The sequence below is a fragment of the Periplaneta americana genome, chromosome 9 (genome assembly GCF_040183065.1).
Source record: "Periplaneta americana isolate PAMFEO1 chromosome 9, P.americana_PAMFEO1_priV1, whole genome shotgun sequence".
Classification (NCBI taxonomy): Eukaryota; Metazoa; Arthropoda; class Insecta; order Blattodea; family Blattidae; genus Periplaneta; species Periplaneta americana.
In genome coordinates, this window is record NC_091125.1 from 104,570,447 (window position 1) to 104,594,960 (window position 24,514).

At 33.9% G+C, this 24,514-nt stretch overlaps 2 protein-coding genes across 5 annotated transcripts in view; one reads left to right on the plus strand and one right to left on the minus strand.

The window, feature by feature from the left end:
• Nucleotides 1–24,514, minus strand: part of Bap111 (Brahma associated protein 111kD) — a 643,372-nt gene that overhangs the window by 460,408 nt on the left and 158,450 nt on the right. For all 3 annotated transcript variants that reach the window (XM_069835490.1, XM_069835489.1, XM_069835485.1), the window contains exon 2: nucleotides 10,256–10,332. The gene's annotated coding sequence lies outside the window, so the exon portion shown is untranslated. The remainder of the gene's footprint in view (nucleotides 1–10,255; nucleotides 10,333–24,514) is intronic.
• Nucleotides 6,407–24,514, plus strand: part of LOC138706346 (nose resistant to fluoxetine protein 6-like) — a 123,126-nt gene continuing 105,018 nt past the window's right edge. For both annotated transcript variants that reach the window (XR_011333971.1, XM_069835518.1), the window contains exon 1: nucleotides 6,407–6,586. Coding sequence is in view for 1 of the 2 variants with exons in the window: in XM_069835518.1 (XP_069691619.1) it covers nucleotides 6,579–6,586 (8 nt within the window). In the remaining variant the exon portion in view is untranslated. The remainder of the gene's footprint in view (nucleotides 6,587–24,514) is intronic.

Consider the following 24,514-nt stretch of genomic DNA (forward strand, 5'->3'; position numbering starts at 1 on the left):
TAGGAATTAACAGTCGCATAAAAATGCAACCCCATCGCTCACTTTTATCCCCCTTAGTCACCTTGTATTAACCTCACTCTTGTTGTGTTTCCTTTGTACTTCTCTTTTTCTTATTGCTCCTTTGTTCTCCTCCTCTTTTCCTTGTTCTACTTGTTCCACTTGTTCTTCTTGTAGGCAATTCTACGTTCTCCTTGTATTTCTCCCGTCCTCCTCGTCTTTCCCTCGGTCCCCCGACCTTCCCCGTATTACTCTCGAAATCCCCTTATTCCTCTCGGTCTCCCCTTATTCCCTTTGCTGTGCTCACATGCCTCTTGTTCTCTTCTTATTCCCCTCGTTGTCCTCGTATTACCCTTGTTCTCCTTGTATCCCCCTTGTCCTCCTCGTATTCCTCTTGTCGTCCTTGCATACCCCTTCTTATCCTTGCATCTTCCTTATTATATTTATATTACCATTGTCCTCTTTATATTCCCTATGTCCTCCTATCTTCTTCTTCATCTTGTCTTCCCCTTATTCTGTTCGTCTTCCCCTTGTTCTGCTTGTTTTTCCCTTGTTCTTCTCTTCCCTTTTTAAAATTCGGTTATTTTACGACGCTTTATCGACTGTCAAGGTTATCTAGCGTTTGAATGAGATGAAGGTGATAATGCTAGCGAGATGAGTCCAGGATCCAGTGCCGAAAGTTACCCAGCATTTGCTCTTAATGGGTTGAGGGAAAACCCCGCAAAAGCATCAACCAGGTAACTTTCCCAACCAGGATTTAAATCGAGGTCCGCTCGTTCACGGTCAGGCCTGCAAACCATTACCACAGTCTAGTATATATAGTCACGAGTCGACCTGGTTGCCGAGTTGGTACAGCGCTGGCCTTCTATGCTCAAGGTTGCGGGCTTGATCCCGGGCCAGGTCGATAGCATTTAAGTGTGCTTAAATGCGACAGTAGATTTACTGGCATGTAAAAGAACTCCTGCGGGACAAAATTCCGGCACATCCGGCGACGCTGATATAACCTCTGCAGTTGCGAGCGTCGTTAAATAAAACATAGGGAATATGCATCCATAGGTAGTTGCTAACCACTAGGAACGCTACTATCGTCTCAATACAGACAATGCGAAATAGTACCGGCACAGTCTATTGTTCCTAGTACTCTCAACAACACAAGCTTCGTGACTGTATATACTAGACTGTACCATTACACCACAGCGGTGGACGCTTCCATTATTCTCGCCTTCACCTTGTTCTCCTTGTATTCTCCTTGCTCTCCTTGTTCACAAATGATCGCATCAAACGTAGTGCTACGTAAAGATATGCAGAATATTAAAGCTAAGCGCCCGTCGATTTTTTTCATAGTAAATTGAATATTACTGTGTAGATTATTCTAAAATACAAGCAAATCATCAAATGGTTCCTAATTACTAACGTGTCATTCAAATATCGATACTAGCACATAGGATTCAGATCGTCATTTGAGGGCAGCTATTTCGAAACGCTCCATGAATAGGTTGGAAATTATGTCTGCTTAAAATATTCACCATTAAAGTAGGTAGATTATTTTACGACGCTTTATCAACATCTTAGGTTATTTAGCGTCTGAATGAGATGAAGGTGATAATGCTGGTGAAATGAGTCCGAGGTCCAGCACCGAAAGTTACCCAGCATTTGCTCATATTCGGTTGAGGGAAAACCCCGGAAAAAACCTCAATCAGGTAACTTGCCCCGACCAGGAATCGAACCCGGGCCACCTGGTTTCGTGGCCAGACGCGCTGCCCGCTACTCCACAGGTGTGGACTTTTTCCATTAAATATTATACATGACGAGGGGAGTAAGTGCTTAAAGAGGACTGTAACAGATTTACGTAACGATTTGTCTGAAGGACCCCGTACACGCAGAGAATTACCTGGAGGTAAGTTTATACAAACTCAAATACAAAGGCAAAACTTCTTGTCTATAGGCCAGTAGTGTCAGAGTTGTAAGCTCCAGAACCGGTTGTGGAGCTAGAGAGTACAGTCGGAGCGTGAACTTGCTTATGTCTGTGGAAACACCGGAGCACGCAACGAGTCATAGTGGAGCTCTGCGCTCCGTTTAGTCTCTGTCTGACAACGCTGGTATAGGTGAAACGTATTGATACTTTTGGCCTCGAGATAAGTCGCCAGAGTTGTGCGGCTTTTTCAGTTTGTTCGATGGTAGTGCACTCTCCAAATTAAACTGGAGAAACATTAAACATATAAACAAACAAAACACAGAAACAAACAATACTGCGAGCACATGGTCAAGATTTCATCATTCGCTGTAAGCAATTCTCTGTAGCTAAATGGCGACAAGCTATGAAAGTACAGATTTGAGAAATTATTCTCACGTATTTCTATGAATGTAGAACCATGAGGAATAGTGTTTCTCTAGTGCTTACGACCTCTATACGACTTCGTGGGGAGCTACGTGTAAGACTAGGAGGTAAGTCTGAACATGTGTGGACAATCAATTCAGACACACCGTCCTGAGGTAAGTCTGTACAGATGCCTCCCATAATCTTTGCATGTACGGGGCCATAAAGAATGCTATTTCTTCTTGGATAATCTCGTTAACAATTAAATCAAAATTGACCATTATATCAGATTTCATACAATTTCTTCCTAGTGCGGACATGTGTAAGTATATCGTTAAAACTAGGCGTCAAACTGGGCGTACCACATGTGGTCAAAAATTGGGCATACCCGTATCAAGACACACCCGTCTATATCAGTTCGATTTCGGCTGTAGCAGAGCATATCATTAGTCTTGGCCATCCCATCAAATGTGATTATTTTACTACTTTGGCCAAGAAATTTCGTTAAGTGGAACGAATATTTTTTTTTTAGTAATTTATTTAAGCTGGTAGAGATAAGGCATCAGGCCTTCTCTTCCCCTCTACCAAGGGAATACAATTACAATATTAAGAATACAATTACAATTATAACTACAATTGATATTAGATTTACAAATACAATAAAAATCAAAGTATTAAAAGATTAACTGATTAATAACAGCTAGACAGTTTAATGTAAAAGTTAAGAAGAGAGAAAAAACAATTTATTAATTAAGTAAAAAGTAAACCTACTCTACGCAGTAAGAAAATGCTTAATAAGTTTGCTTTTGAACTCTACTAAATTCCGACAGTCTCTGATGTCACAGGGTAGGGTATTGCACAAGCGCGAGAGCGAGATTGTGTATGATGATGAATACGATGACGTCTTATGTGTCTGTATGGCTAGTATGCGGCTATTTTCCGTGCGAGTGAAGAGATTATGATATGATGACAGGTAACTGAAACGGGAGGCAAGGTAGGTAGGTGTAGAAGTGTGAAGGACTTGGAAAAGGAGAACAAGAGAATGAACATTTCTGTGAAAACTATTCGAAGTCCGAAGTGCAAAGCCAGAAGTCACCCGACAATTCTGATTCAATTAGTTGAGGGGGAAAATCTCAGAAAGAAACCAAACCAAATAACTTTTTTCCAATCAGGATTTGAACACGGAGCCGCTCGTTTTACAGTCAGACATGCTAACCGTTCCTCCACTGGAGTGGACTCTCTCATTTTGTATTTCGTGAACTCCTTCGTCCCGGAAAAAACTATGCAAACAAAGCAGAGAATTTGATGGGAAGAGAAACGGCTAGCCGGTAATAATTATTCCTGGGTTAGGGTCTCTTACGTCTGTATGTCTACGATTAGAGATTTCAGGCTTCACTTCCTCTCTTAAGAAAGCAGTGCTAAGAACTTTTATTTTTCCTCAGCTGGATTGAAAGCTACACACCTCAGATGCAGAAACGAACATGGTATTCACAAGATTTAAGAATTACGTCAAATAAATTAACAAGTGTTTACATTGTAATGGTGGACATTTAATCCAAGTTGTTTTCAAAAAGTGAACAAGATAACTCTTTGAAGTTTACGATGACGAATATAAGAGTCACCTTGTGTAAAATTGCAGGCGAGTTTTGTTTCCGTACAGTGATTAAATACAGGGTTGGCCATTGGGTATGGATGGATTTTAAGATGTTCCTACAAGACCATAGCAATGTGAACAAAGTAAATTATGTCACAAAAATTAGCTCAACTTATAAATAAGAGACTGCCGCAGTTGCGGTTCCTCGAAGGAGGGAAGAGACGAACGTCCTCATCACATTTTTCTTCTTTTTTAAAGTAAATACCAAATAAAATATGTGCCTAGAAATTCAAGGAAGATTCGATAATTTTTAAGTTCACAGCTATAAGAAAACCTCGATTGATCGAGTTTTAAACGACCCGCGCTCATGTGCTGCGCGAATACTGTGAGAAGTATGCGAGATTGTTTGTGAGGAGGAAATTCAATCCTTTCCTCCTTTGCTGCAGTTAAAACACATAGACAACAGTGTACTAGCGGCCATTCGATTTCGATTCAAAGGTTTTATTCTGGAAATAATATACACAAAATATTCAATGCCGGCGGTTGCCAGAGAAAGAAGCAGCGTTTTAAAGCAAGTAAATGAACGAATAGGGAGGAGATCCTCCTCTGATTCTGCGCATGGGAGGGAAATAGTGTAGCAGACAGAAACCGACTGGTCGTGCAGCAAGATCGCTACCGCTGCCATCTAGCGAGGTTGCATTCAGCTATGAAAGATACCAATTTTTTTTAAAATTATAAATCAAACATTATTCATTGCACTTTATATAGGCTACTGTTCATGGTTTGAAGCTTTGGAAGATACCGTATTTGAAAGTTAAAGTCGGGTTTATTTAAAACAAAGAGGAAGTAGTTCTATGTTAGTATCGCAGATCTTTGGGCCCTTGAAATTCACTTCCATTGATTGTCTGCTAGACAGGACAACAGCAAGTTGTCAGTTTTGTACAAATATAGTTGAAATTGAAAGTACTCCAAACTACATTATTTGTAACATAAAAAATTATTCGGCCAACGTGTTCTTGCTTTCCTAACAGATTATTTCCCATTCTCACTTCCGTAAAACGGTTCTGGTTACGTGTTAGTAGCTGGTCTCTTCCAACACGTGTGATGCTGTAGTGTGCGCGAAAAATGTTGCGAGGCTGTGAATTTCCTTGTAATTGTTAGTTTGTGCAATTATTCAACAATTTATTAATGGAAGTGAAAACATATTATATTTTGGACAATTTAGGAAACTCAGTTTACAAGAACAGATTACTGCTTGGTCTTTACAAAAGGGAAGGCCAGCACCAACACTATCTGGTCTTACACGTATGCATGTAGGCTAATTTTTAGCATGTTTCATTCAAGATGATATCATTTTGTGCTGTTAACGTCTTTCCTCCTCTTTAGAAACAAGCAGGAGCCGTCACTGGACTGCCGATTAATTTTTCACAATGAAAAACAAAATTGCTATTTTTGACTGAAAATACCCAACACTTCACCCATCTCCCTCCTTAAAATCGTATCTGCACAATGTTCCCGATTTTAAAAATCAATCTTCTTAATGTATCCAGCTGTTTGCTGCCAACATAAAGTCCACTATAGTCCACTGTAGTCTATTCAGTTGTTTTTCACGAGAAATGAAGGGTATTTTGATTGGTGTCCATTATAGATGCCTGTTGCTAGTAGCTATTTTGTTTCTTAAAGACCTAGAGTTCCATTGTAAAATTTTTGAAGTGTCTATATCTTTTTCGTTAATGTTGCCTTTTCGTTTTAATTCTCGGTCTTTAAATGTACTACCCAATGAGACATGGAATTTATTCTTTTTAGCGTCATTTTTTATATTACAGAGAATCGATTTTGCTTCTGCATTGGACTGATGCCATACTTCAATCCTTTTGGTATTATATTTGCCTCTTTGTCTCATTATATGGTTCTTTTCAATATTAAATTTGGCTCTGATTGACTGGACGGTGTGACTTTTGGTGTTCCAAATAAGTACTTTAGTACGATTCTTGGCATCTCTCAGTGCAGTCCCTACCCAGAGATCCGATTGAGGGACTATTTTACCTCCGGAGAATTTTACACTGAGGGACTCTATGAATATAAACAGTGAAAAATTTAGTGGGACTGCGTTGGTGGTAATGCAGCTTATGTGGGTACCTCTTTGTTTCTTGTTAGCTAAAACAACAAGTTTAAGACCCCTTACCACGACAAGGTGAGTACCCACGAGAGAGCGGTTTTAAAAATATCTCCACGGAAAATATACGTTGATTTACTGGAAAATCTGCCATGATTCATCAAATCACATAACACAGAAAATTAACTCCTAACAGCTTGATATTTGTTAATTATTGTGTCCACATTCCACAGCGTACTAAAGTGTACCCGTGCGCATTGGCCAACCCTGTACATTTAGAACCTGTTCACTTGTTACGTATACAGAATGTAATCCAGTGGCAAAGCAAGTAACACTTTTAGGCGGCCATGGCCGTATTAGTCATACTTCATTGTTCCCGAGGTCGGTGCTGAAGATAAAAGTTAATATTTTTCTTCGGTCACTAAGCTATAGGCAGTCTACAATATTTCACCAGCATTTCAGATAACCTAAATGACATACATGCATTGAAAGCTGAATGCCCCTACACTGTGACTTTGAGTTGGTGTGAGTGGTGTAACTGAGAAGAACGCAACATGTTCCAGTAAGTTTTCCTTGTACATTATTATTGCACGTTGAGCAATTTTTACTCTATTCTGACTTCAACTTATCTGCTTAAGAGGTAAAGCAGTAAATACAATTGAAAAATTAAAATTAGAGTTTTCCAGTTCGAAAAACTGTAGAAATATATCTTTGTTTATATTAATGAATACATTTATGATCATTTTCAAATCAATTAGATCCCTTAAATGATGCTTATAATTCCTCAATATTTACGACATAATAATAATAATAATAATAATAATAATAATAATAATAATAATAATTTATTTACTTATATTTAATGTGCTGTACAACAGCCAGTGGCCAATTACAGTTCAGCACAAAGAATATAACAAAAACATCAGCAATGATATAAATTACAATAAAAGTACAATTAAGTAATTAAATAATGGCAATTAAATAAATGATAATTACAAATGAAATAATGCAATCGTATAAATGAAAAATGGAATCATATAAATAGTATTACAAAGATAAGCAAGATGACGAGAATATAATAATACAACGATAATAATAACATTGGGTGGACGGAATAAAATGGATGACTAAATACTTAAATAATGACAATTAAAAGTAATCGTAAATGAAAATGAGTGGAATCGTGTAAATGAATGAACAACAAAATAATATAAAAGGTATGGAGAATAATATTAAAACACAAATTTAAACAAAAGACATAAATTAAACTGAAATAATAATAATAATAATAATAATAATAATAATAATAATAATAATAATAATAATAATAATAATAATAATAATAATAATAATAATAATAACAATAACAATAATACCACTACCGCCACTGAATCTAATAGTCCATTTTCCAATTCACAATATGGTTTTCGATCAGGATTATTCACCCTTGATGCACTTAATTATTTAGTGGAGTCTATTGTTACGGGTTTTGAGAAGCATGAAAGTACCATGTCTACACTTTATGACCTGTCCAAGGCTTTTGATTGTGTTTCTCATGAAACCATTTGTTCCGAACTTCACTTCTATGGAGTCAGAGGCAAAGAATTGGACCTCATTAGATCTTATTTAAATAATTGTACTCAAATTACATGCATTAACGGGGAATTTTCTAATGATGTTAATGTTAATATTGGAGTTCCTCAAGGAACTGTTGTGGGTCCTCTACTGTTCCTTATTATGATTAACGATCTATCTTTTAATATAGAGTGTGACACAGTATTTTTGCTGATATCACTTCCTTTTTGAATACTACGTATGACATACATAATCTGTCTTATTAATGGATTCCTATTTATGTGATGATGCTGGTTGGTTTGAAGCCAATGGATTGTAACTTAATAGATATAAAACTCAGCGGATACTATTTTCATTAAATCTTGTTCCTGATGAAATGATTTCAGAAGTTAAACTTCTGGGTATTACATTAGATTCAAAACTTACTTGAGCGAGTCACATTGCGATTGTGTGCAAAAGGTTCTCGTGTACTTTATCGTTTGTGTAAATTAAAAGCTCTTGTATCTAGTAGATATTTGAAACAAGACTATTATGCATTTTCCATAGTGTATTTCATTATAGCGTAACGGTGCTAATTTCAATAATTCTAATCTTGTAGAAAAAAGCATTACGTATTATTACTAATTCATCTTTTAATGCTCATTGTCGACATTTACTTTGTAATGCTAATATTCTTACTGTAATTAATCAATATATTTATGACTGTTTAGTCTATACCAAGATTAATTTAAATAGTCATGCTTCTCAATCCCAACTTCACAAATATTGTACTAGAAATAACCATTATATTGTAACACTTACGGTCAGGTTGACAAAGACTAAGATATGGTTCAATGTTATTTCTTTAGATATGTTTGATAGATTGCCTAAGAATGCCCATTCAGTTACCTTATTTAGATTTAAACTTGTTTTAATAAAATAGCTTTTAGATAATCCATTTTATCGTATAAATGAATTTTTTACAGCCATATGAACATGGAATTTTAATTAGTTTGTTTTATTGACTATTGTCTTTAATTATGATATTGTAATTTTGACAAATGAACATGAATGAATTAATGAATGAATCTCCAAAGACAGTTTAAGTCAGTAGCCATATTTCGCCATAGAAATGTTAGAGTTAAGAGTTATTAATGAAGAGTGTACAAAAATAAATATAATACAAATGATAACAAAACAATTCATATTAACACTCATAGAAAATTGTCAATGCTTCTGATATATTACGAGTATAAATGAGCCCCATTCGTCGATCTTTCAAATTCGCTTCATGCATGGAATCAATATTTTCCTTGAATAGTCACAGAAACAGTCTTCCAAAAAGGACTTATAATTAAATCTCCGTACTTCCTCTCTCAAATTTCTCAACCCATTTTTCGGTGGTGTACAAAGGACAATAATTCTTCAAAGTAGACCTACCTATCGTTCCGGTATAAATTTCCGTGTCGGACAATCTTTTAAAAAATAAGTATACTTTATCACCGACCGATACTAAAAAAAAATTTAGTATTGATAAAATCGAGTATTTGTCAGTGATAAAATTACAATTTTTAAAAGGTAACATGATTTCATAAAAAATTCTTAATACGGAATCGGCTAAACTTTCATCAATCAAATATAAAATAACTAACAACATACCGGTACTCATTTTTATGGTAACCACTTTCGCTTTTGTTTATGAAAATAATCCAAAGCTAACTGTACATCAATGTCCCTTAACATTTCGTGGGGTTAATGAAAGGACAGTGTCAACGGTGAAAAGAAGAAAGCTCGAATATTTTCACCATTTGATGAGAGGAGAGAAATGCCGACTCTTGCAAACATCACGCAGTATAAAACAGTAGAAAACCATGATACTGGCCGACGTCGAACATCTACGTGCGGCTCACCGATAATTATCTCGCAAGATATTAATTATAGGACTCAGGTGTATTAGACTCTTTCCTTGTTTTGATGAATACTACCACCTCCCAAAACATTGAATTCTTTTTATTTTAACACGTTGTATGTATTTATTGCAATTCAGGTTACACGAATGTGTTTTATTCTAATCTCGATAACATTCTATACTCTGTTGTTTTTAACAGCTTTGTAGCTTCTTACTGGTTTATTGTTTTTTTTTTTTACCCAGAGAGAGTTCAGATGGTACAAAGCCATTCACTTTACGGCAGTGATAGTGAAGGAAGTCTCGCAGTCGTCTTGCTGCGTAATTACGTTGTAACATGACTTGGAATTTGGTTTCAGTGACCTTATATAGCCGCAAGTTGAGAAATATTATTTTGTCTTCAGAATTCTTTATACCAAATTATCCAATCAATCAATCAATCAATCAATCAATCAATTAATTAATGAAGTAGGTGTGGAGCCACAATGAGTTAGTTTTAATGGCAGACAGAGTATTCAAATCCATATCACCATGTTAATTTGCAAGACCAGTGCATTCATTTGTCTGGTACCTAGCTGCGGAACAGTTTGCCCTATTAACTATTATTAATTTATTATGATTTATTAGTTAATTTTTGATACCATAGAAAAAATTTCACTATTTAGACATGAATTGAAGGCTGAATATGCAAAGCAGTCAGCATTTAATGCAGTACTATAGTTATTAACTACATGTTTGTAGTTTTGAATAGAATTTGTGTTCATATTGTACCTGCAAGGGTCCGGATAGGGATAGCAGCTCTGGAGAGAACAAGATTGACGACAGTTGTGCGACGACGAAGACAATTCCTGAAAAAGTGAACAACGATAACTTAGAAAATGTTACTAAGAGTCCAATACGATTAAGCAGTTAAATACAGAGTAGAAATAATGTCATTGTGCAGATTTAACTGTTTATTCCTTGGAAGAATACGACAAAAATTCTAATACCATATTAGTTTCAAATAAATGGTTTTTAAAGAAAAAATAATTTTTCCCCTAAATGTTAACACTATGTGTGTATCTAATGCCTACCCACTTCACTTGCGTAATTCGAATTCCACATATTGCGGATAGATGACAGGACTGTGACCCATTTTAAAGTTGCATACCACTTCGGTGGACTACGTTATGCATGATGTATATGTATGGCATAGCGCTGTTGCCAATCTTTATAGACTTTCAGCCTGATTTTCTAATTAAGCATGCATTTCATTACAAAATTCATAATAGGTTTTGTATTTATTTTAATGTACAATAGTGGCAAAAAAAACCGGACCGAGCCTTGTAGCTGATTTCAGAGCCTTGTTCACTCAGAGCACGATAGACTGGTAACTAAGACTTTCGTGGTTCGAATCCTGCCTGGAAAGGAAACTTTTCTTTGTTCCTTATTCAAATTTATTCCCAATACTTTTCGATTGCAGCGATATTTTACTACTTAATTAACTTATTATTCCCAGAACATGAACTTTACCAGCAATCGAAAAGTATCAGGAATAAATTTGAATAAGGAACAAAAAAAAAAAGTTTCCTTCGCAGGCAGGATTCGAATCACGAAAGTCTTAGTTACCAGTCTATCGTGCTCTGGAGTGAACAAGGCTCTGAATCAGCTACAAGGGTCAGTCCGGTTTTTTTGCCACTACTGTAGTCTATCATTCCCTTCAATCTGTACAATTATAATACTTTCACCCGGTATGCAGTACAGTAAAAGACTATGAAATTGTTGTTACTCAATATAAAATTACATTTTTCCAACACATTTTACATTATTATCAGAACTACAAATACAATGTGTAGTTCCAATACATTTATCAAAATTAATTGGATGTAAATGTATATTAATAAATAAATATACCCTACTTGGCTAAATATAGAACTCTGATTTTACACGCAGTTTATGTATACATGGCAATTTATTCTTAAATACTCGCTTTCCATACATGCAATATATTATCTTTTCCTTTTATTCTGAATTCAGCCATAGACAAATCAACGGTATTTGACTGTTGATGTTTTTGTGATGGTCCTACAGGCTACTCCATACATTTTATATCTTCTATCACACCTTTGTTCTATTTCTGGTTCTAACAATTCCCACAATTTTTTTGAATACGACTATTCGAATGTAAAACAATGTTCAGATAAATATTGCTGATGTATTTCAAGTAAAAATATGAAAATATATATAGAAAGATTGGTTAACTATGTTATAAAACACAATATTATTGCTTCGGTGCATTTCTTGATATTCTATAGCAACTACACTTTGTTCTTTGTTTTCGGTTTGCGTAGTTTTCTTCTTCTTTAGTGCCTGATCGGAACGATCGTTGGCGGTCTAATAGCTACTGCACTGTGTCTGACCGTATCGATAGTACTGGCGATCCGATAGGAAAACAGATGGAATAGAAACAGTAGCTTTCCTTTTCTTTTCGTATCTGTTGATGATAATGCAGGCTAAATGAGCCCGAAGTCCAAACTCCGAAAGTTACCCGGCATTTTGTCAAAGGGTTGAGAAAAAAAACAGCGGAAAAAACCCTCTACCAGGAAACTTGTTTCAATCAGGATCCGACTCCGGGCCCGCGAGTTTTGCACGCTGAACACTACCTGCACTGTTTTGTAATCACATAACGTTCTTTTAATTTATAGACGTCACTATTCGCTGCATAGGCCTACATATGTCGTTTCCGTTTACTCCCACCTCCTGTCACGCACATGCTACAACTAGGCTACAGGTTATATTGAGTATGAAAGGTATCTTGAGTTGTCTCCTGTTCCATCAGGACTGATCCTAATTTCCTCCGTTTGGCGTGACAGCCGGAGCCATGTTTAAGTAAGTAACCTAAACTTTTGGTTTATTGATATTCTGTCTCTTACTTCAAAATTCTGACACAAGTGAATGCACTTAACTTCTCCCCACCGGATGGCATATTAATATTTCTATTCAAGATCAATACTTGCGTAAATGGGAAACTACTCAATTTTTGAGCGTTACATTTGATAATTGTTTGTCTTGGAGACCCCATTGTACTACTTTAATTTCTAAACTTAACAGTATTTGCTATCATATCAGAATTTTGAGGACGATAATAAATCATGATGTATTAAGGGGAGAGGATGGTATTTATTTAAACTGTTTTCCTATTTGGTGTAAAATATTAATTTTTTGTATGTAGAGAGCTCATAGCTGTGGCAACTCAGCCAAATAAAAATATAAAAAAAAATTATTTGGGAGCCCAAATTTGAAAATAATATACCCAATGCAGGATTGTACTAAAACCGATATATCTAAACCGTTTTTAAAGATAGATTCAAACAGTTTTTTTGCAATGTGTTTGCAAAAGCATGTTCCACAAACTGTCTGTAACAGAATTTTGATATTAGTCCCTTCGTTTGTAAAATAAACAATTAAAATTTAGTAACAATTTTCTGATTTTCTTTCTTGCAAACAAACGGACGTATTTTTAAAATGAAATCAATTAACAAAATTCTGTTACAGAGAAAAGTTTCCTAATAGTCTAAAGAATGTATCTTCTAAATGTCATGCATGTATCTCTAATAGTTCAGAAATTATATCCATTTTGTCTGGCAATGTACCAAAAAAAATGAAGTTACTGGAAACCGATAAAAGCGGGCGTGTGATTTAAAAATCCATAGCGCAGGAAGTTTAAAAATGACGTCTCAACATCCGATAAGGGCACAAATACTCACAAAATGTCATGCACTGCATTCCACAAATATCAAAGGGTGTTTTAAAGAAAAAAATTTGGTTTTGAAAATTTAATTTACCGGAAACAACAATTAAAGTGGGCGAGTGATTTAAAAATCCATAACGCAGGAAGTTTAAAAATGGCGACTCAACATCCGATAAGGGCACAAATACCCACAAAAGTTATGCTATGCAGTCCACACATATCAGAGTAATTTAAAGAATTTTTTTTTTGAAAATTTACTCATTTTTCATCAAAAAATACCATCCTCTCCCCTTAATGTCTTTTTATATTGCATACGTTGAGTCAAGGCTTTCATATGGCATTTGTTTTTGGGGATCTGGAACCATGCTGAATGATATATTTACAGCTCAAAAGCATATTATCAGGTGCATAGCGGGTGTTGACAGTACGATCTCTTGTAGGGAATATTTTCTACAGTATAATATTCTGACTGTTTATGGTATATATATATATATATATATATATATATATATATATATATATATATATATGTTTAATGTTTTACAACTAATTTATACAAATCTGTCTGATTTTCACCAAAATAGTGACTTTCATACTTATGATACTCGTAACCAAAATAGTTTAACTATTCCAGTACACCATCTTACAAATATTAGCAGAACCTATATGGTCTTTGGTATCTAAATCTACAATAGTTTGCCTGAGGACATCAAATTCCCAAAAAAACACTTACAAATTCAAGAATTATATAAAAATGAAATTAATAAATTTGTGTCCCTACAATCCAGAGGATACACGCATGGACCCTTGATATGAACAATGTATTTTATATTTGACATATTTTAAATTTAATGTAATGTATATATTTGACCATGTCCATGCATATTTTGTGCTTCGACAATAAAAGTTCTATCTGTCTATTATTAATAGGGCTCGTATGTTTAATCATTGAAAATATATTTAAAAAAATGTGTAACGTAATTGTGTGGTTTTAAAAATGAAAATATGAAACTATCAAATATTTAACATCCAAAACTCACTAAAATGCCGAAATAACGAAATTATACTCCAAGAACAGGGATCGGCAAAAATGTAATCGTGATCACTAGCAATAGTGACGTCGCAGGGGCAGCGCTTCACCCCCTCGCTTCCATCCAACTCCCCCACAACTCCAGTACACTAGCATTTATCAGTGGCGGGTTACCTTGTTGGATTTAGATTGCTTCTTTTTCAAAACCTTCGATGTCATTTCGGAAACGTGTGCTTAAAGAAAAATGGGAGGAAAAGTAGCCTATTTGTTGAGCATATGGTGCCAATGCACACGCCTCATGTGTTATAAAATTCTAACAGGCACTTATAAATCAAACATCGAACGACATTACGACACATGTCATAATTATTATCACGAAATCATAGGTAAGCATGAACATATCCAATATAATTGAAAAGGAAAATGTATACAGTAGGAAATAAGAACAATAATTTTCTTTTCGTAGGACGAAGAAAATTAGCTTCCATTAATGTGTTGTTTAACAAATGGTAATATTTTTAGCTGTGTGTTATCATGGTTGTGTTGTTACATTTTAAATAACTTATCAGTTAGCAAAAGTTATTTTAAATTTTTAACTATTTTACATGTAACTGATTTTAACCTTGACATTGTTTGTATACTAAGCCTGTAAAGTGTTCATACATTGTAATAGTCATACCAAAATGATCTGAAGATGGCAAAACATTTGCCGAAAACGTTCATCTATGTAACATTGTCATATACATTATGCCAATTTAATGAATAAATTTCACTTAGCATTAATTGATAAGCTATTTTAGACGGCAAATACAATATATAATTTTCTTCATATTTAATGTTAATCATTGGAGACTCGGAGTTGAACAAGTTGCTTTATCAGAGGTATTTACGCTTGAAGTGAGACTGCCTGGCATTGTCTTCGAGATAATGAAAAGACACATCATGTAAAACAATCTCGTAAATTCTTAACAATGCAATGTCATTATTGTGGTCAGATGGAATTTGATATAAAAATGTTTGGCTTGTAACTGATAGCACACCCTATATCGTAAAGAACTTGAGAATTGGTGCATGAGCGGCACGAGTGATGGAAGTATGAGAAAGAACAATAACACATAGGTAACAGCATATTGTAATAAAGTATTTTGGAGCTGTACTTGTAGTGTAAAAAAAGTGTGTTAAAGAGAACTTGGACCTGGAGCTCAGTCATGAAGGGAAAAGAAAACGGACGATGGACAATTAAAAATAAACAACAGAGGTTAGTTGAATAATATCGGTATTAGTACAAGCTTATTGTTAGGGATATTGGGGATGAAATGAGTGTGCAAAGTGTGAAATGTATATTACTTACAAATGGCTTTTGAAGAACCTAAAGGTTCATTATCGCCTTCACATAAGCCTATCCTGAGCAAGATTAATCCAGTCCCTAGCATCATATCTCACTTTCCTCAAATCCGTTTTAATATTATCCTCCTATCTACGTGTCGGCCTCCCCAAAGGTATCTTTCCCAAAGCACTTCCAACTAGCCTAATAAGTTATATACATTTCTGGTTTCACTCATACGTGCAACATGCCCTGTCCATCTTAAACGCCTGGATTTAATGTTCCTAATTATGTTAGGTGAAGAATACAATGCGTACGTGCAGTGCTGCGTTGTGTAGCTTTCTCTATCCTCCTGGAACTTCATTCCTCTTAGGACAAAATATTTTCCTAAGCAAATTTTCTCAAACACCCTTAACCTCTGTTCCTCCCTCAATGTGAGAGTATATGTTTCGGAAACATACAGAAATAATAATAATAATAATAATAATAATAATAATAATAATAATAATAATAATAATAATAATATTGTCATAATATCGATAGTATATACTATTAATAATTATATGATAATGTAAATTAATAGATAGTGGGTATCATAAGGTAAAGGCAGCAGGAAAGCTAAGTACTACCCATGTTATCCACTGTATTTTTCTTGGTGATATCTTCAATAACGGTTTTGAAGTCTATCAAATTACTAGAACACCGAAGTTTTACCTCCAGTAAAAAATACTAGCAACAATGTTGAGAAGCAACGACTCGTAACTATTGATCGTCTCAAGCTAAGTTAACTATGTGACAGAGCAATCACTGTTTTACACGGAAGCCATATTTCAAAATTACTGAATGTTTTGTTAAAGGTTTTTTAACACTGGTCTATCAGGGTGTCAACTACCAACAAACGGTGTCGGGTTTCGACCTAGGCAACCTAGCAGTTGCCTAGAGCGGCAATTTCCAGGGGGCAGCATTCTCTCTCTCTCTCTCTCTGTTCCTTTTTTTTCTTTCCTGTTTTTTTTTTTTTTTTTTTTTTTTTTTTTTTTTTTTTTTTTTTTGCAATTTTCATTTTGAAGTGAAATTTGTTTTAAATCACTTGTTGTTAAATCTTTTCTGAAATTTGTTCTTGAACACCTTGTGGAAGTCTGATATTGTTTTGTTATCGCATTGTCGCGGTCGCGGCAAGAGTAAAAGGAAAGTGTGCAGCTGCATAATTATATTATAATGCCGGTATCACGTTATTATATCATGAAACTGCTTAGATTTAACTGATTGTATAAACAAGAATACATTGTTGAAAACCAAATTGGACGTGAGTTTATTATTTATCTCTATGAATAGTAAACACAACTCTAAGTTATATTTCCAATACGTATCGTCAACAATTTACTGAAGAACGGTTTTCAGAACATGGGAGGAGTGATAGTATGAGGAAGAAGAATAAAGTGTATAAGATTTGCTGATGATATGGCGTTGTTTGCAGAAGAAGAGATGATACTAAAAGATATGTTACTGGAGCTGAGTGACAGCTGTGAGCAGTATGGAATGAAGATAAATGCCAACAAGACGAAAACCATGGTCATAGGAAGAAAAGTAAAGAAAGTAAACTTGCGAATTCTAAATGCAGCAGTAGAGCAAGTGGACAGTTCCAAATACTTGGGGTGTACTATAAGCAGTAACATGAGCTGCTGCCAAGAAGTCAAAAGGAGAATAGCAATGGCAAAGGAAGCTTTTGGAGCATCTTCTGCGGATCTCTGGAGAAATAACTAAAAAAGATTCTAGTGAAGTGCTTTGTGTGGAATGTAGCATTGAACGGGGCAGAAACATGAACATTACGTCTATGTGAAGAGAAGCGAATAGAAGCATTTGAAATGTGGATGTAAACAAGAATGGAGCGTGTAAAGTGGACAGACAGAATAAGAAACGAAGCTGTGTTGGAAAGAGTGGAAGAAGAAAGAATGATGCTGAAACTGATCTCTGGTCGAGGTGAAACTGCCTACCGAAGGATGCACTGGAAGGAATGTTGAACGGGAGAAGAGTTCGGGGCAGAAGAAGATATCAGATGATAGACGACATTAAGATATATGGATCATCTGAGGAGATAAAGAGGAAGGCAGAAAATAGGAAAGACTGGAGAATACTGGGTTTGCAGTGAAATACCTACCCTTGGGCAGAACACTATGTGCAGCATGTATACACATAATTCGATATGGCAGGTTTATTCCGCAAAGAGTTGGAATTCATTTTTCAATTTACTTTATACTTCCTATCGAAATAATAATTAGATGGCTGAGAACCAGACTGTTCCAAGTCCGTTTCACTATTTTTTTTAGGAGACACATTTTAAGTTTCTGACTTTCAAAGCTGAACATAGAATACTTGGAAATAGCCTTATTGCAGCTTATGGGGAGTAATATTTACAATTTCGTTCGATTATATAGCCTATGCAGTCAAGGACATGGAACACAATGAAACAGAACTTTCCTTGTACTAAACACATTTTCAGATAAAGGAAAGCCTGTTATAAAACAGTCTGGTTTTCGGCCAACGAATTATTCCACCAACAAAACCAATGCTTAAAAATAAACCACAGCCTGCCTGTATTTTGATTCCAGTAATTTGTTTTCTGAATTGTAACATTATTTTCATTTAATACTAAACTAAACATGACCTGTATGTCATCTGCTTATAAATTATTTATGGGAGTTGAGTGATGGTACCTAAATCCGGCCCTGCCAACAACGATGCTTCACACGGCTGTATATTTCCAACTTTTATTTTTTATTTTTTTTTTAATTTATTGAATATGCCCCAACGAGTATAACTCTCATGTAGGGGCTATACAAGAACACATACATATGTTATACAATGTAATTGAAAAGTCATGAAACTACAGTCTTTGAAAAACAAACAATAACACAAGAATTCATGAAAGGAAGAAAGCAAAATAAGAACAAATAGTAAGATAACATAAAGTTTTGGGCAGAAAGAAGAAAAAGTTTGAAACCATGAAATAAACAAATCAATTGAGAATTAAAATAAATAATCTTCCCAAAAACGTATGTTTAAAAAATTCTTAAAACACTGGCAATTTTGTAAAAGTCTATGTTCTAAAGGAAGTTGGTTAAAAGTTGTTTTTAAAAATGGTGAAATCCTTTCGTTCCGTAAGTTACTGAGCTACGCTGAGAAAAAAAAAAACATATTTTCTTTTTGTCTTGTTAAATAAGTATGTATATCTTTATTAAACTGAAATGTAATATTACTATGTATTAAATTATTAATAACTTTGTTCATGAAAATAGCAGCACATAATTTGATAATTGATTCAACTGAAAGAAAATTGATAGAGTTATTTAACTGGTGTCAAATAATAAAAACCCAATAAATTTCTTAAAGCTATATTTTGAATAATTTGTAAAGGTCTCAAAGCAGTTTTCTTATTATGTCCCCAAATAAATGGCATATACATTAAATGAGAATGGATAAAAGCATAATATACATTCAAGAGACAATATATAGCCAAAGATCTTTTAAGCCTTTTCAAAATACCAGACATTGGAGCAATTTTCTCACAGACAGCCAAAATATGCTTATCCCATGTTAAATGTTCATCAACAATCAAACCTAAAAATTTAACTGATGCAACTTTTTGTATTACAGTATCATTAAACTTTAATTCTTTCGGAATAATATAATAAAAGGAAGGTTTAGTATAATTCGTATACACAGTTTTTTTTTTCAAATTCACAAAGTTTTACATATTATGTCTAGCGTCTAATGTCTTTAAAGGACAGTAGAACCTTGATTATCCGACACCCTATCAACCGGTTGGCGGATTGTCCGAGTGCCTTAGTTCCTATTTCTTCTATAGAGGATTATTACAAGTGAGGAGCAAATATTCAAGATAATTTGAGGCGCTGACATGGGAAAGGTAGTAACTGCCAAAAACAAAATTTTTCAGGGAAAAACAAATTTATGAACACTTTCTCACTTACATTATTACAGAAACTGCTTTAAATGAAAGGCATACATGTGTTACATATGAAATTTGAAAAGTCTGGCACAGATTTATCTGTGAAATCCTATTTTATGAAAATACAACATTGAAATCACTCCTTAGCCAAACTGAGAATAACGTTATTTATACATTATGCACAAATTTTTCGGTAAAATGCATGACACTTTTCATCGAGGGAGTCTAGCATAGATAACAAGTCTCTCTTTTTGGCATCAGGACGACTGGTCTTCTTTCAAGGCGTTGCAAGCACTGCAAGCTAGTGATTGACGTTAATGACTGTCCTTTCTTAAAAATCCTGTGCTCTGTCCACATTTCAAGGTCATTAAATGACTGTCTTGTTTTTATTAGAGGAAAATCAGCTCTTGAGAGTCTAATCCAGTTGAGGGTGCTGATTTTGATAGGAGTTGTATTCAAAAACTTGTTACATTCTGCAGAAAAGTCGAAGAAATCCTCATCCTTCATCATTATTACATTATTAGGCCTTACCTCTTCTGGAACCATGGTCTTGCATCTTTGTTTTTCTTTTCTCTATGATGCCAAATTCCCTATCACATGGCATGTAGGAATGTTCTGAAACCAGGAATTTCAAGTCCACTGAATCAAAAAGTTTCTTGGCAATAATGTAAATCAGGACCATTAGAATCATCCGATTCTTATTCTGCCCTGCAGTTATCAGCCCATATTTGTCTAGACACACTCTGATGTTGTAAAAGGAGTTCCTACCTTCTCCGCGCCAACAGCTGTGCACATACAGCTTACAACATCTAGTGACTACGTTTCCAACTTTGTTTCATTACATACGGACATACTACATTCTCTGCGCCATTGGCATGGCCATTTACTACCTTCTCAATGAAAAACCTAAAAATTCGAATTTTTGGCAGTTACGACCTTTCCCATGTCAATGCCTCATTTGTCTTTCAAATGGGATATAGTGTATGAACAAAAAATGTATTTTATAATCTTTCCAATGTTACAATTGTGTACCGACTACTCAGTTATGAATATCACTATGTTCAGATTATCAAATTAACTTGTCACTGTAGAAATTTAATATAAAAGTTTGGACACAGTTGCTTCTGATTGAACAGATTCTACATTGTTGATATAGTTTGTCACAATACTGGATATAGTACCAAAAGTTTATTGCAGTCATTTTATGAAGTAGCTTTGAAATAAATTTGACCTAAATCAAAGAAGACTTAGAAAAAGGAACAAACAAAATTTATTCTCAAGAAAACATCCAACTGTATTGATCAAATATGCCTCAATAGGTCTTTTTTTTAACGTGAAAACCATAATCGCCTTCTAAACAGTCACACATTGGATTTCCCTCTTCATCTGAGACATTGGAAACAGGTAGGTCTACTTTGACCAAGAGTTCTTTTACCATACTGATCTGCCCCGTTGTGCCAATTCTCACCAAAGAGTTTGACTAGAATTTTCTTCACATCTTCTGTCTTCTCAAATGCTATGTTCTACAGGTTCACAATACTTATTTTATTACCTTCCAGAGTGCTTCATTGGAGTTAAATCGCTCGCTTGAACTCGGTCGAGTGTCGTACCCTCGAATGAGATACGATCGGTCGTGATACGCTCGTAATAAGTAGAAGCGCAGTACAAGGTCATCTCACCGACTTGTCTTACCTTGTATGGAAGGCGACAGATAAGATACACATTATGTTTTGCTCACACGGTAAAAATAAGGCTTTATTTTCTGCGTTTATGACAAACGTTTAATGGAACAGTCAATGGAACGTACCAAAACTGGAACATGAAGTTATAAATAAAATAGTATGAAAAACTTCGATATACAGCTATTATTGCTAATTAATAATTATTCAATATTTGATTTACCACATCTATACTAATAATAAATCTGTAGCCGAAATTTTTCTGGTCATAATCTATACTAATAATAAATCTGTAGCCGAAATTTTTCTGGTAATTTTCGATTTTCCAAAAATAATTGGTCCTAACATATATAATTAACCACCCTGAAACCCAAAATCGCTTTTTTGAAATTTTTGTTTGTATGTCTATCTGTATGTTTGTTACCTTTTCACGCGATAATGGCTGAACCGATTTCGATGAAAATTGGAATATAAATTAAGTTCGTTGTAACTTAGATTATAGGCCATATGGCATTCAAAATAAGTTATTTAAAAGGGGGGTTATAAGGGGCCTGAATTAAATAAATCTAAATATCTCGCTTATTATTGATTTTTGTGAAATATGTTACATAACAAACGTTTCTTTAAAAATGATTTCTGATAAGTTTTATCCTCTGAAAAATTTTGATAGGACTGATATTTAATGAGATAAATGAGTTTTGAAATTAAAATAACTGCCATCTAAGGCGGTGTATTGAAATAAAAAACAAATGACTTCGTCTATAAGGGGCCTTGGACACAACAATCGAAAGCTATGAAACATAGCCTACAGACAACGTTTCTGTGTTTGTATGAAGTAATATCGGAAGCTAAATTAACCGATTTGTATAATTAATTATTATTTCATCATTGGAAAGTGTAGTTTCTCTGGATGGACATAATGCTACAATGTAATTACAGTAACTTGTGAGTGAATTGAGGACAGGTAAGATTAAAATAGCTTCTTATGCACAGAAAACTTGATAGGTTATTCTGTATATTCATTTCCTGTATTTCTTATAATAATGTTTATGAACATATTCATTTTTATCTCAGAGAATTAACGAACGAGAGTGTATTGATTTAGTATGCAGTAATAGTACGTTAGCTTAGCAATCTATTATTTTATAATTCAAATTTTAACTATGTTCAATTGAATCGTGTTAAAATACATGAAATACATATGCAATAAATGCAATGCAAAAAAATTGGGTAATGAGCCAAGCAGATTATGTTGCGCTGTTGTAAAAGTTGTTCCTCCTGAGATTCAAGAGCTCCCACAACAAATTAAAAACTTTCTAATTCGAGTACATCCGTTATCAACACACTTTTTCATAATATAATATAATATAATATAAACATAATAATAAATCTGTAGTCAAAATTTTTCTGTTAATTTTCGCTTTTCCTAAAATAATTGGTAATAACAATTAAGAAACATGTTAAAGGAACTGTCATTGCACCAAATGAGTGGTCTCTGGATCAAAATGATCGCATTTTAATATTTTAAATACAATTTAAATTAAGTAACATATTAAACGATTTATCCTTCTATCAAACACGGATGTTCCCTGGATCAAATGTCCTATTTTAATTATGTAATTACTTCATATTTATTTCTAACGGGTGCAGCGGAGCGCACGGGTACGGCTAGTATATAATATGATAGGTCCATACATAGTGTTCCGCCTTTATACTGCGATAATGTAGAAACGTTTTACAAAAGATTATTGATATAGCAGTAGATTAATAACAATATTAGTACAGAGATAACGTCACAGAAAATGTAATAAAACGAATAATCACGCTGCACAACTGTTACAGACGCAAAGATTGATACACTAATTATTAGAGAGATTATTATTATTAGAGATTATTATTATTATTATTATTATTATTATTAGAGATTATTATTATTATTATTATTATTATTATTATTATTAGAGATTATTATTATTATTATTATTATTAGAGATTATTATTATTATTATTATTATTATTATTATTATTATTAGAGATTATTATTATTATTATTAGAGATTATTATTATTATTATTATTATTATTATTATTAGAGATTATTATTAGAGATTATTATTATTATTATTATTATTATTATTATTATTATTATTAGAGATTATTATTATTATTATTAGAGATTATTATTAGAGATTATTATTATTATTATTATTATTAGAGATTATTATTATTATTATTATTAGAGATTATTATTATTATTATTATTAGAGATTATTATTATTATTATTATTAGAGATTATTATTATTATTACTAGAACACTTGATACAGTTCTTGCATTATCGTGATTGTGTTCTCCGTTTATAATAATTACATTTACATCCAATAACATCTATCAGATGTGGCAAAAACAAAATCACTCCTGTGTGGAAAAAAAAAAAAAAAAAAACATTTACCTACAACTTTTATATTACATTTTAAAGCAAGTTTTGTAGTTGTACTATGAAGAGGTTAGTTAAACACTGCAAAGTTTTGAAATGATAAACATCTATGATGTTACTACACAGTTCATCACTGTAACAAGAACGAATGTCAAAAGCTCGGCTTATACCTTTCGAGGATTTATCACTCGTGACAATTTTATCCATCATGCATGTGCACTACCTATCGGATTATGCTATGAACTACTTGGCGCTCGAGCGAAAACGTCCGATGCAGACCTCTGTAATACCTTCCCTTTCACTCAATCGACCACCTTTCTTTCTGTTCCCTTGATTAGCGTCCCTTACACTCACAGTGCTATCAGATTCCATGAGAATTGAAGACTTCTCGGAATAAGGATATATCAATAAAAAATATAATTAATGTTTCATGAGAAAATAAAATACCAGGAGCATATTTAATTAAACCTGCATTGTGTAGTTGTAAAGATAATTCCGAATATCTCAAACTTAATTTTCCTCATCAATTTATTTCAGATTTTATGTCGTCAGTCAAGGAATATTTTATTCTTGGTTATTCTACCAATGTCAACGGTATTTCGCACTCAGAAAAGTACATTTGAATACTTAAATGGAAGCATTAATGTGGACGAATGTAAAGTACAGCTGACTACGGTTGCAGTTCTATAGCAGAAGTTCATATAGCTCTCTCCACTAGTATAATTTACATCGATGATCGCACCAAATACCAAAAATTATTGATTCTTTAATAATGTAACGATTGAGATAGAGGTGTACATGTACACTATCGTTTATCTCACTGTTCTTTAATTAAAAAGCCTTGCACTTACTAGTACAGAGCTCACTG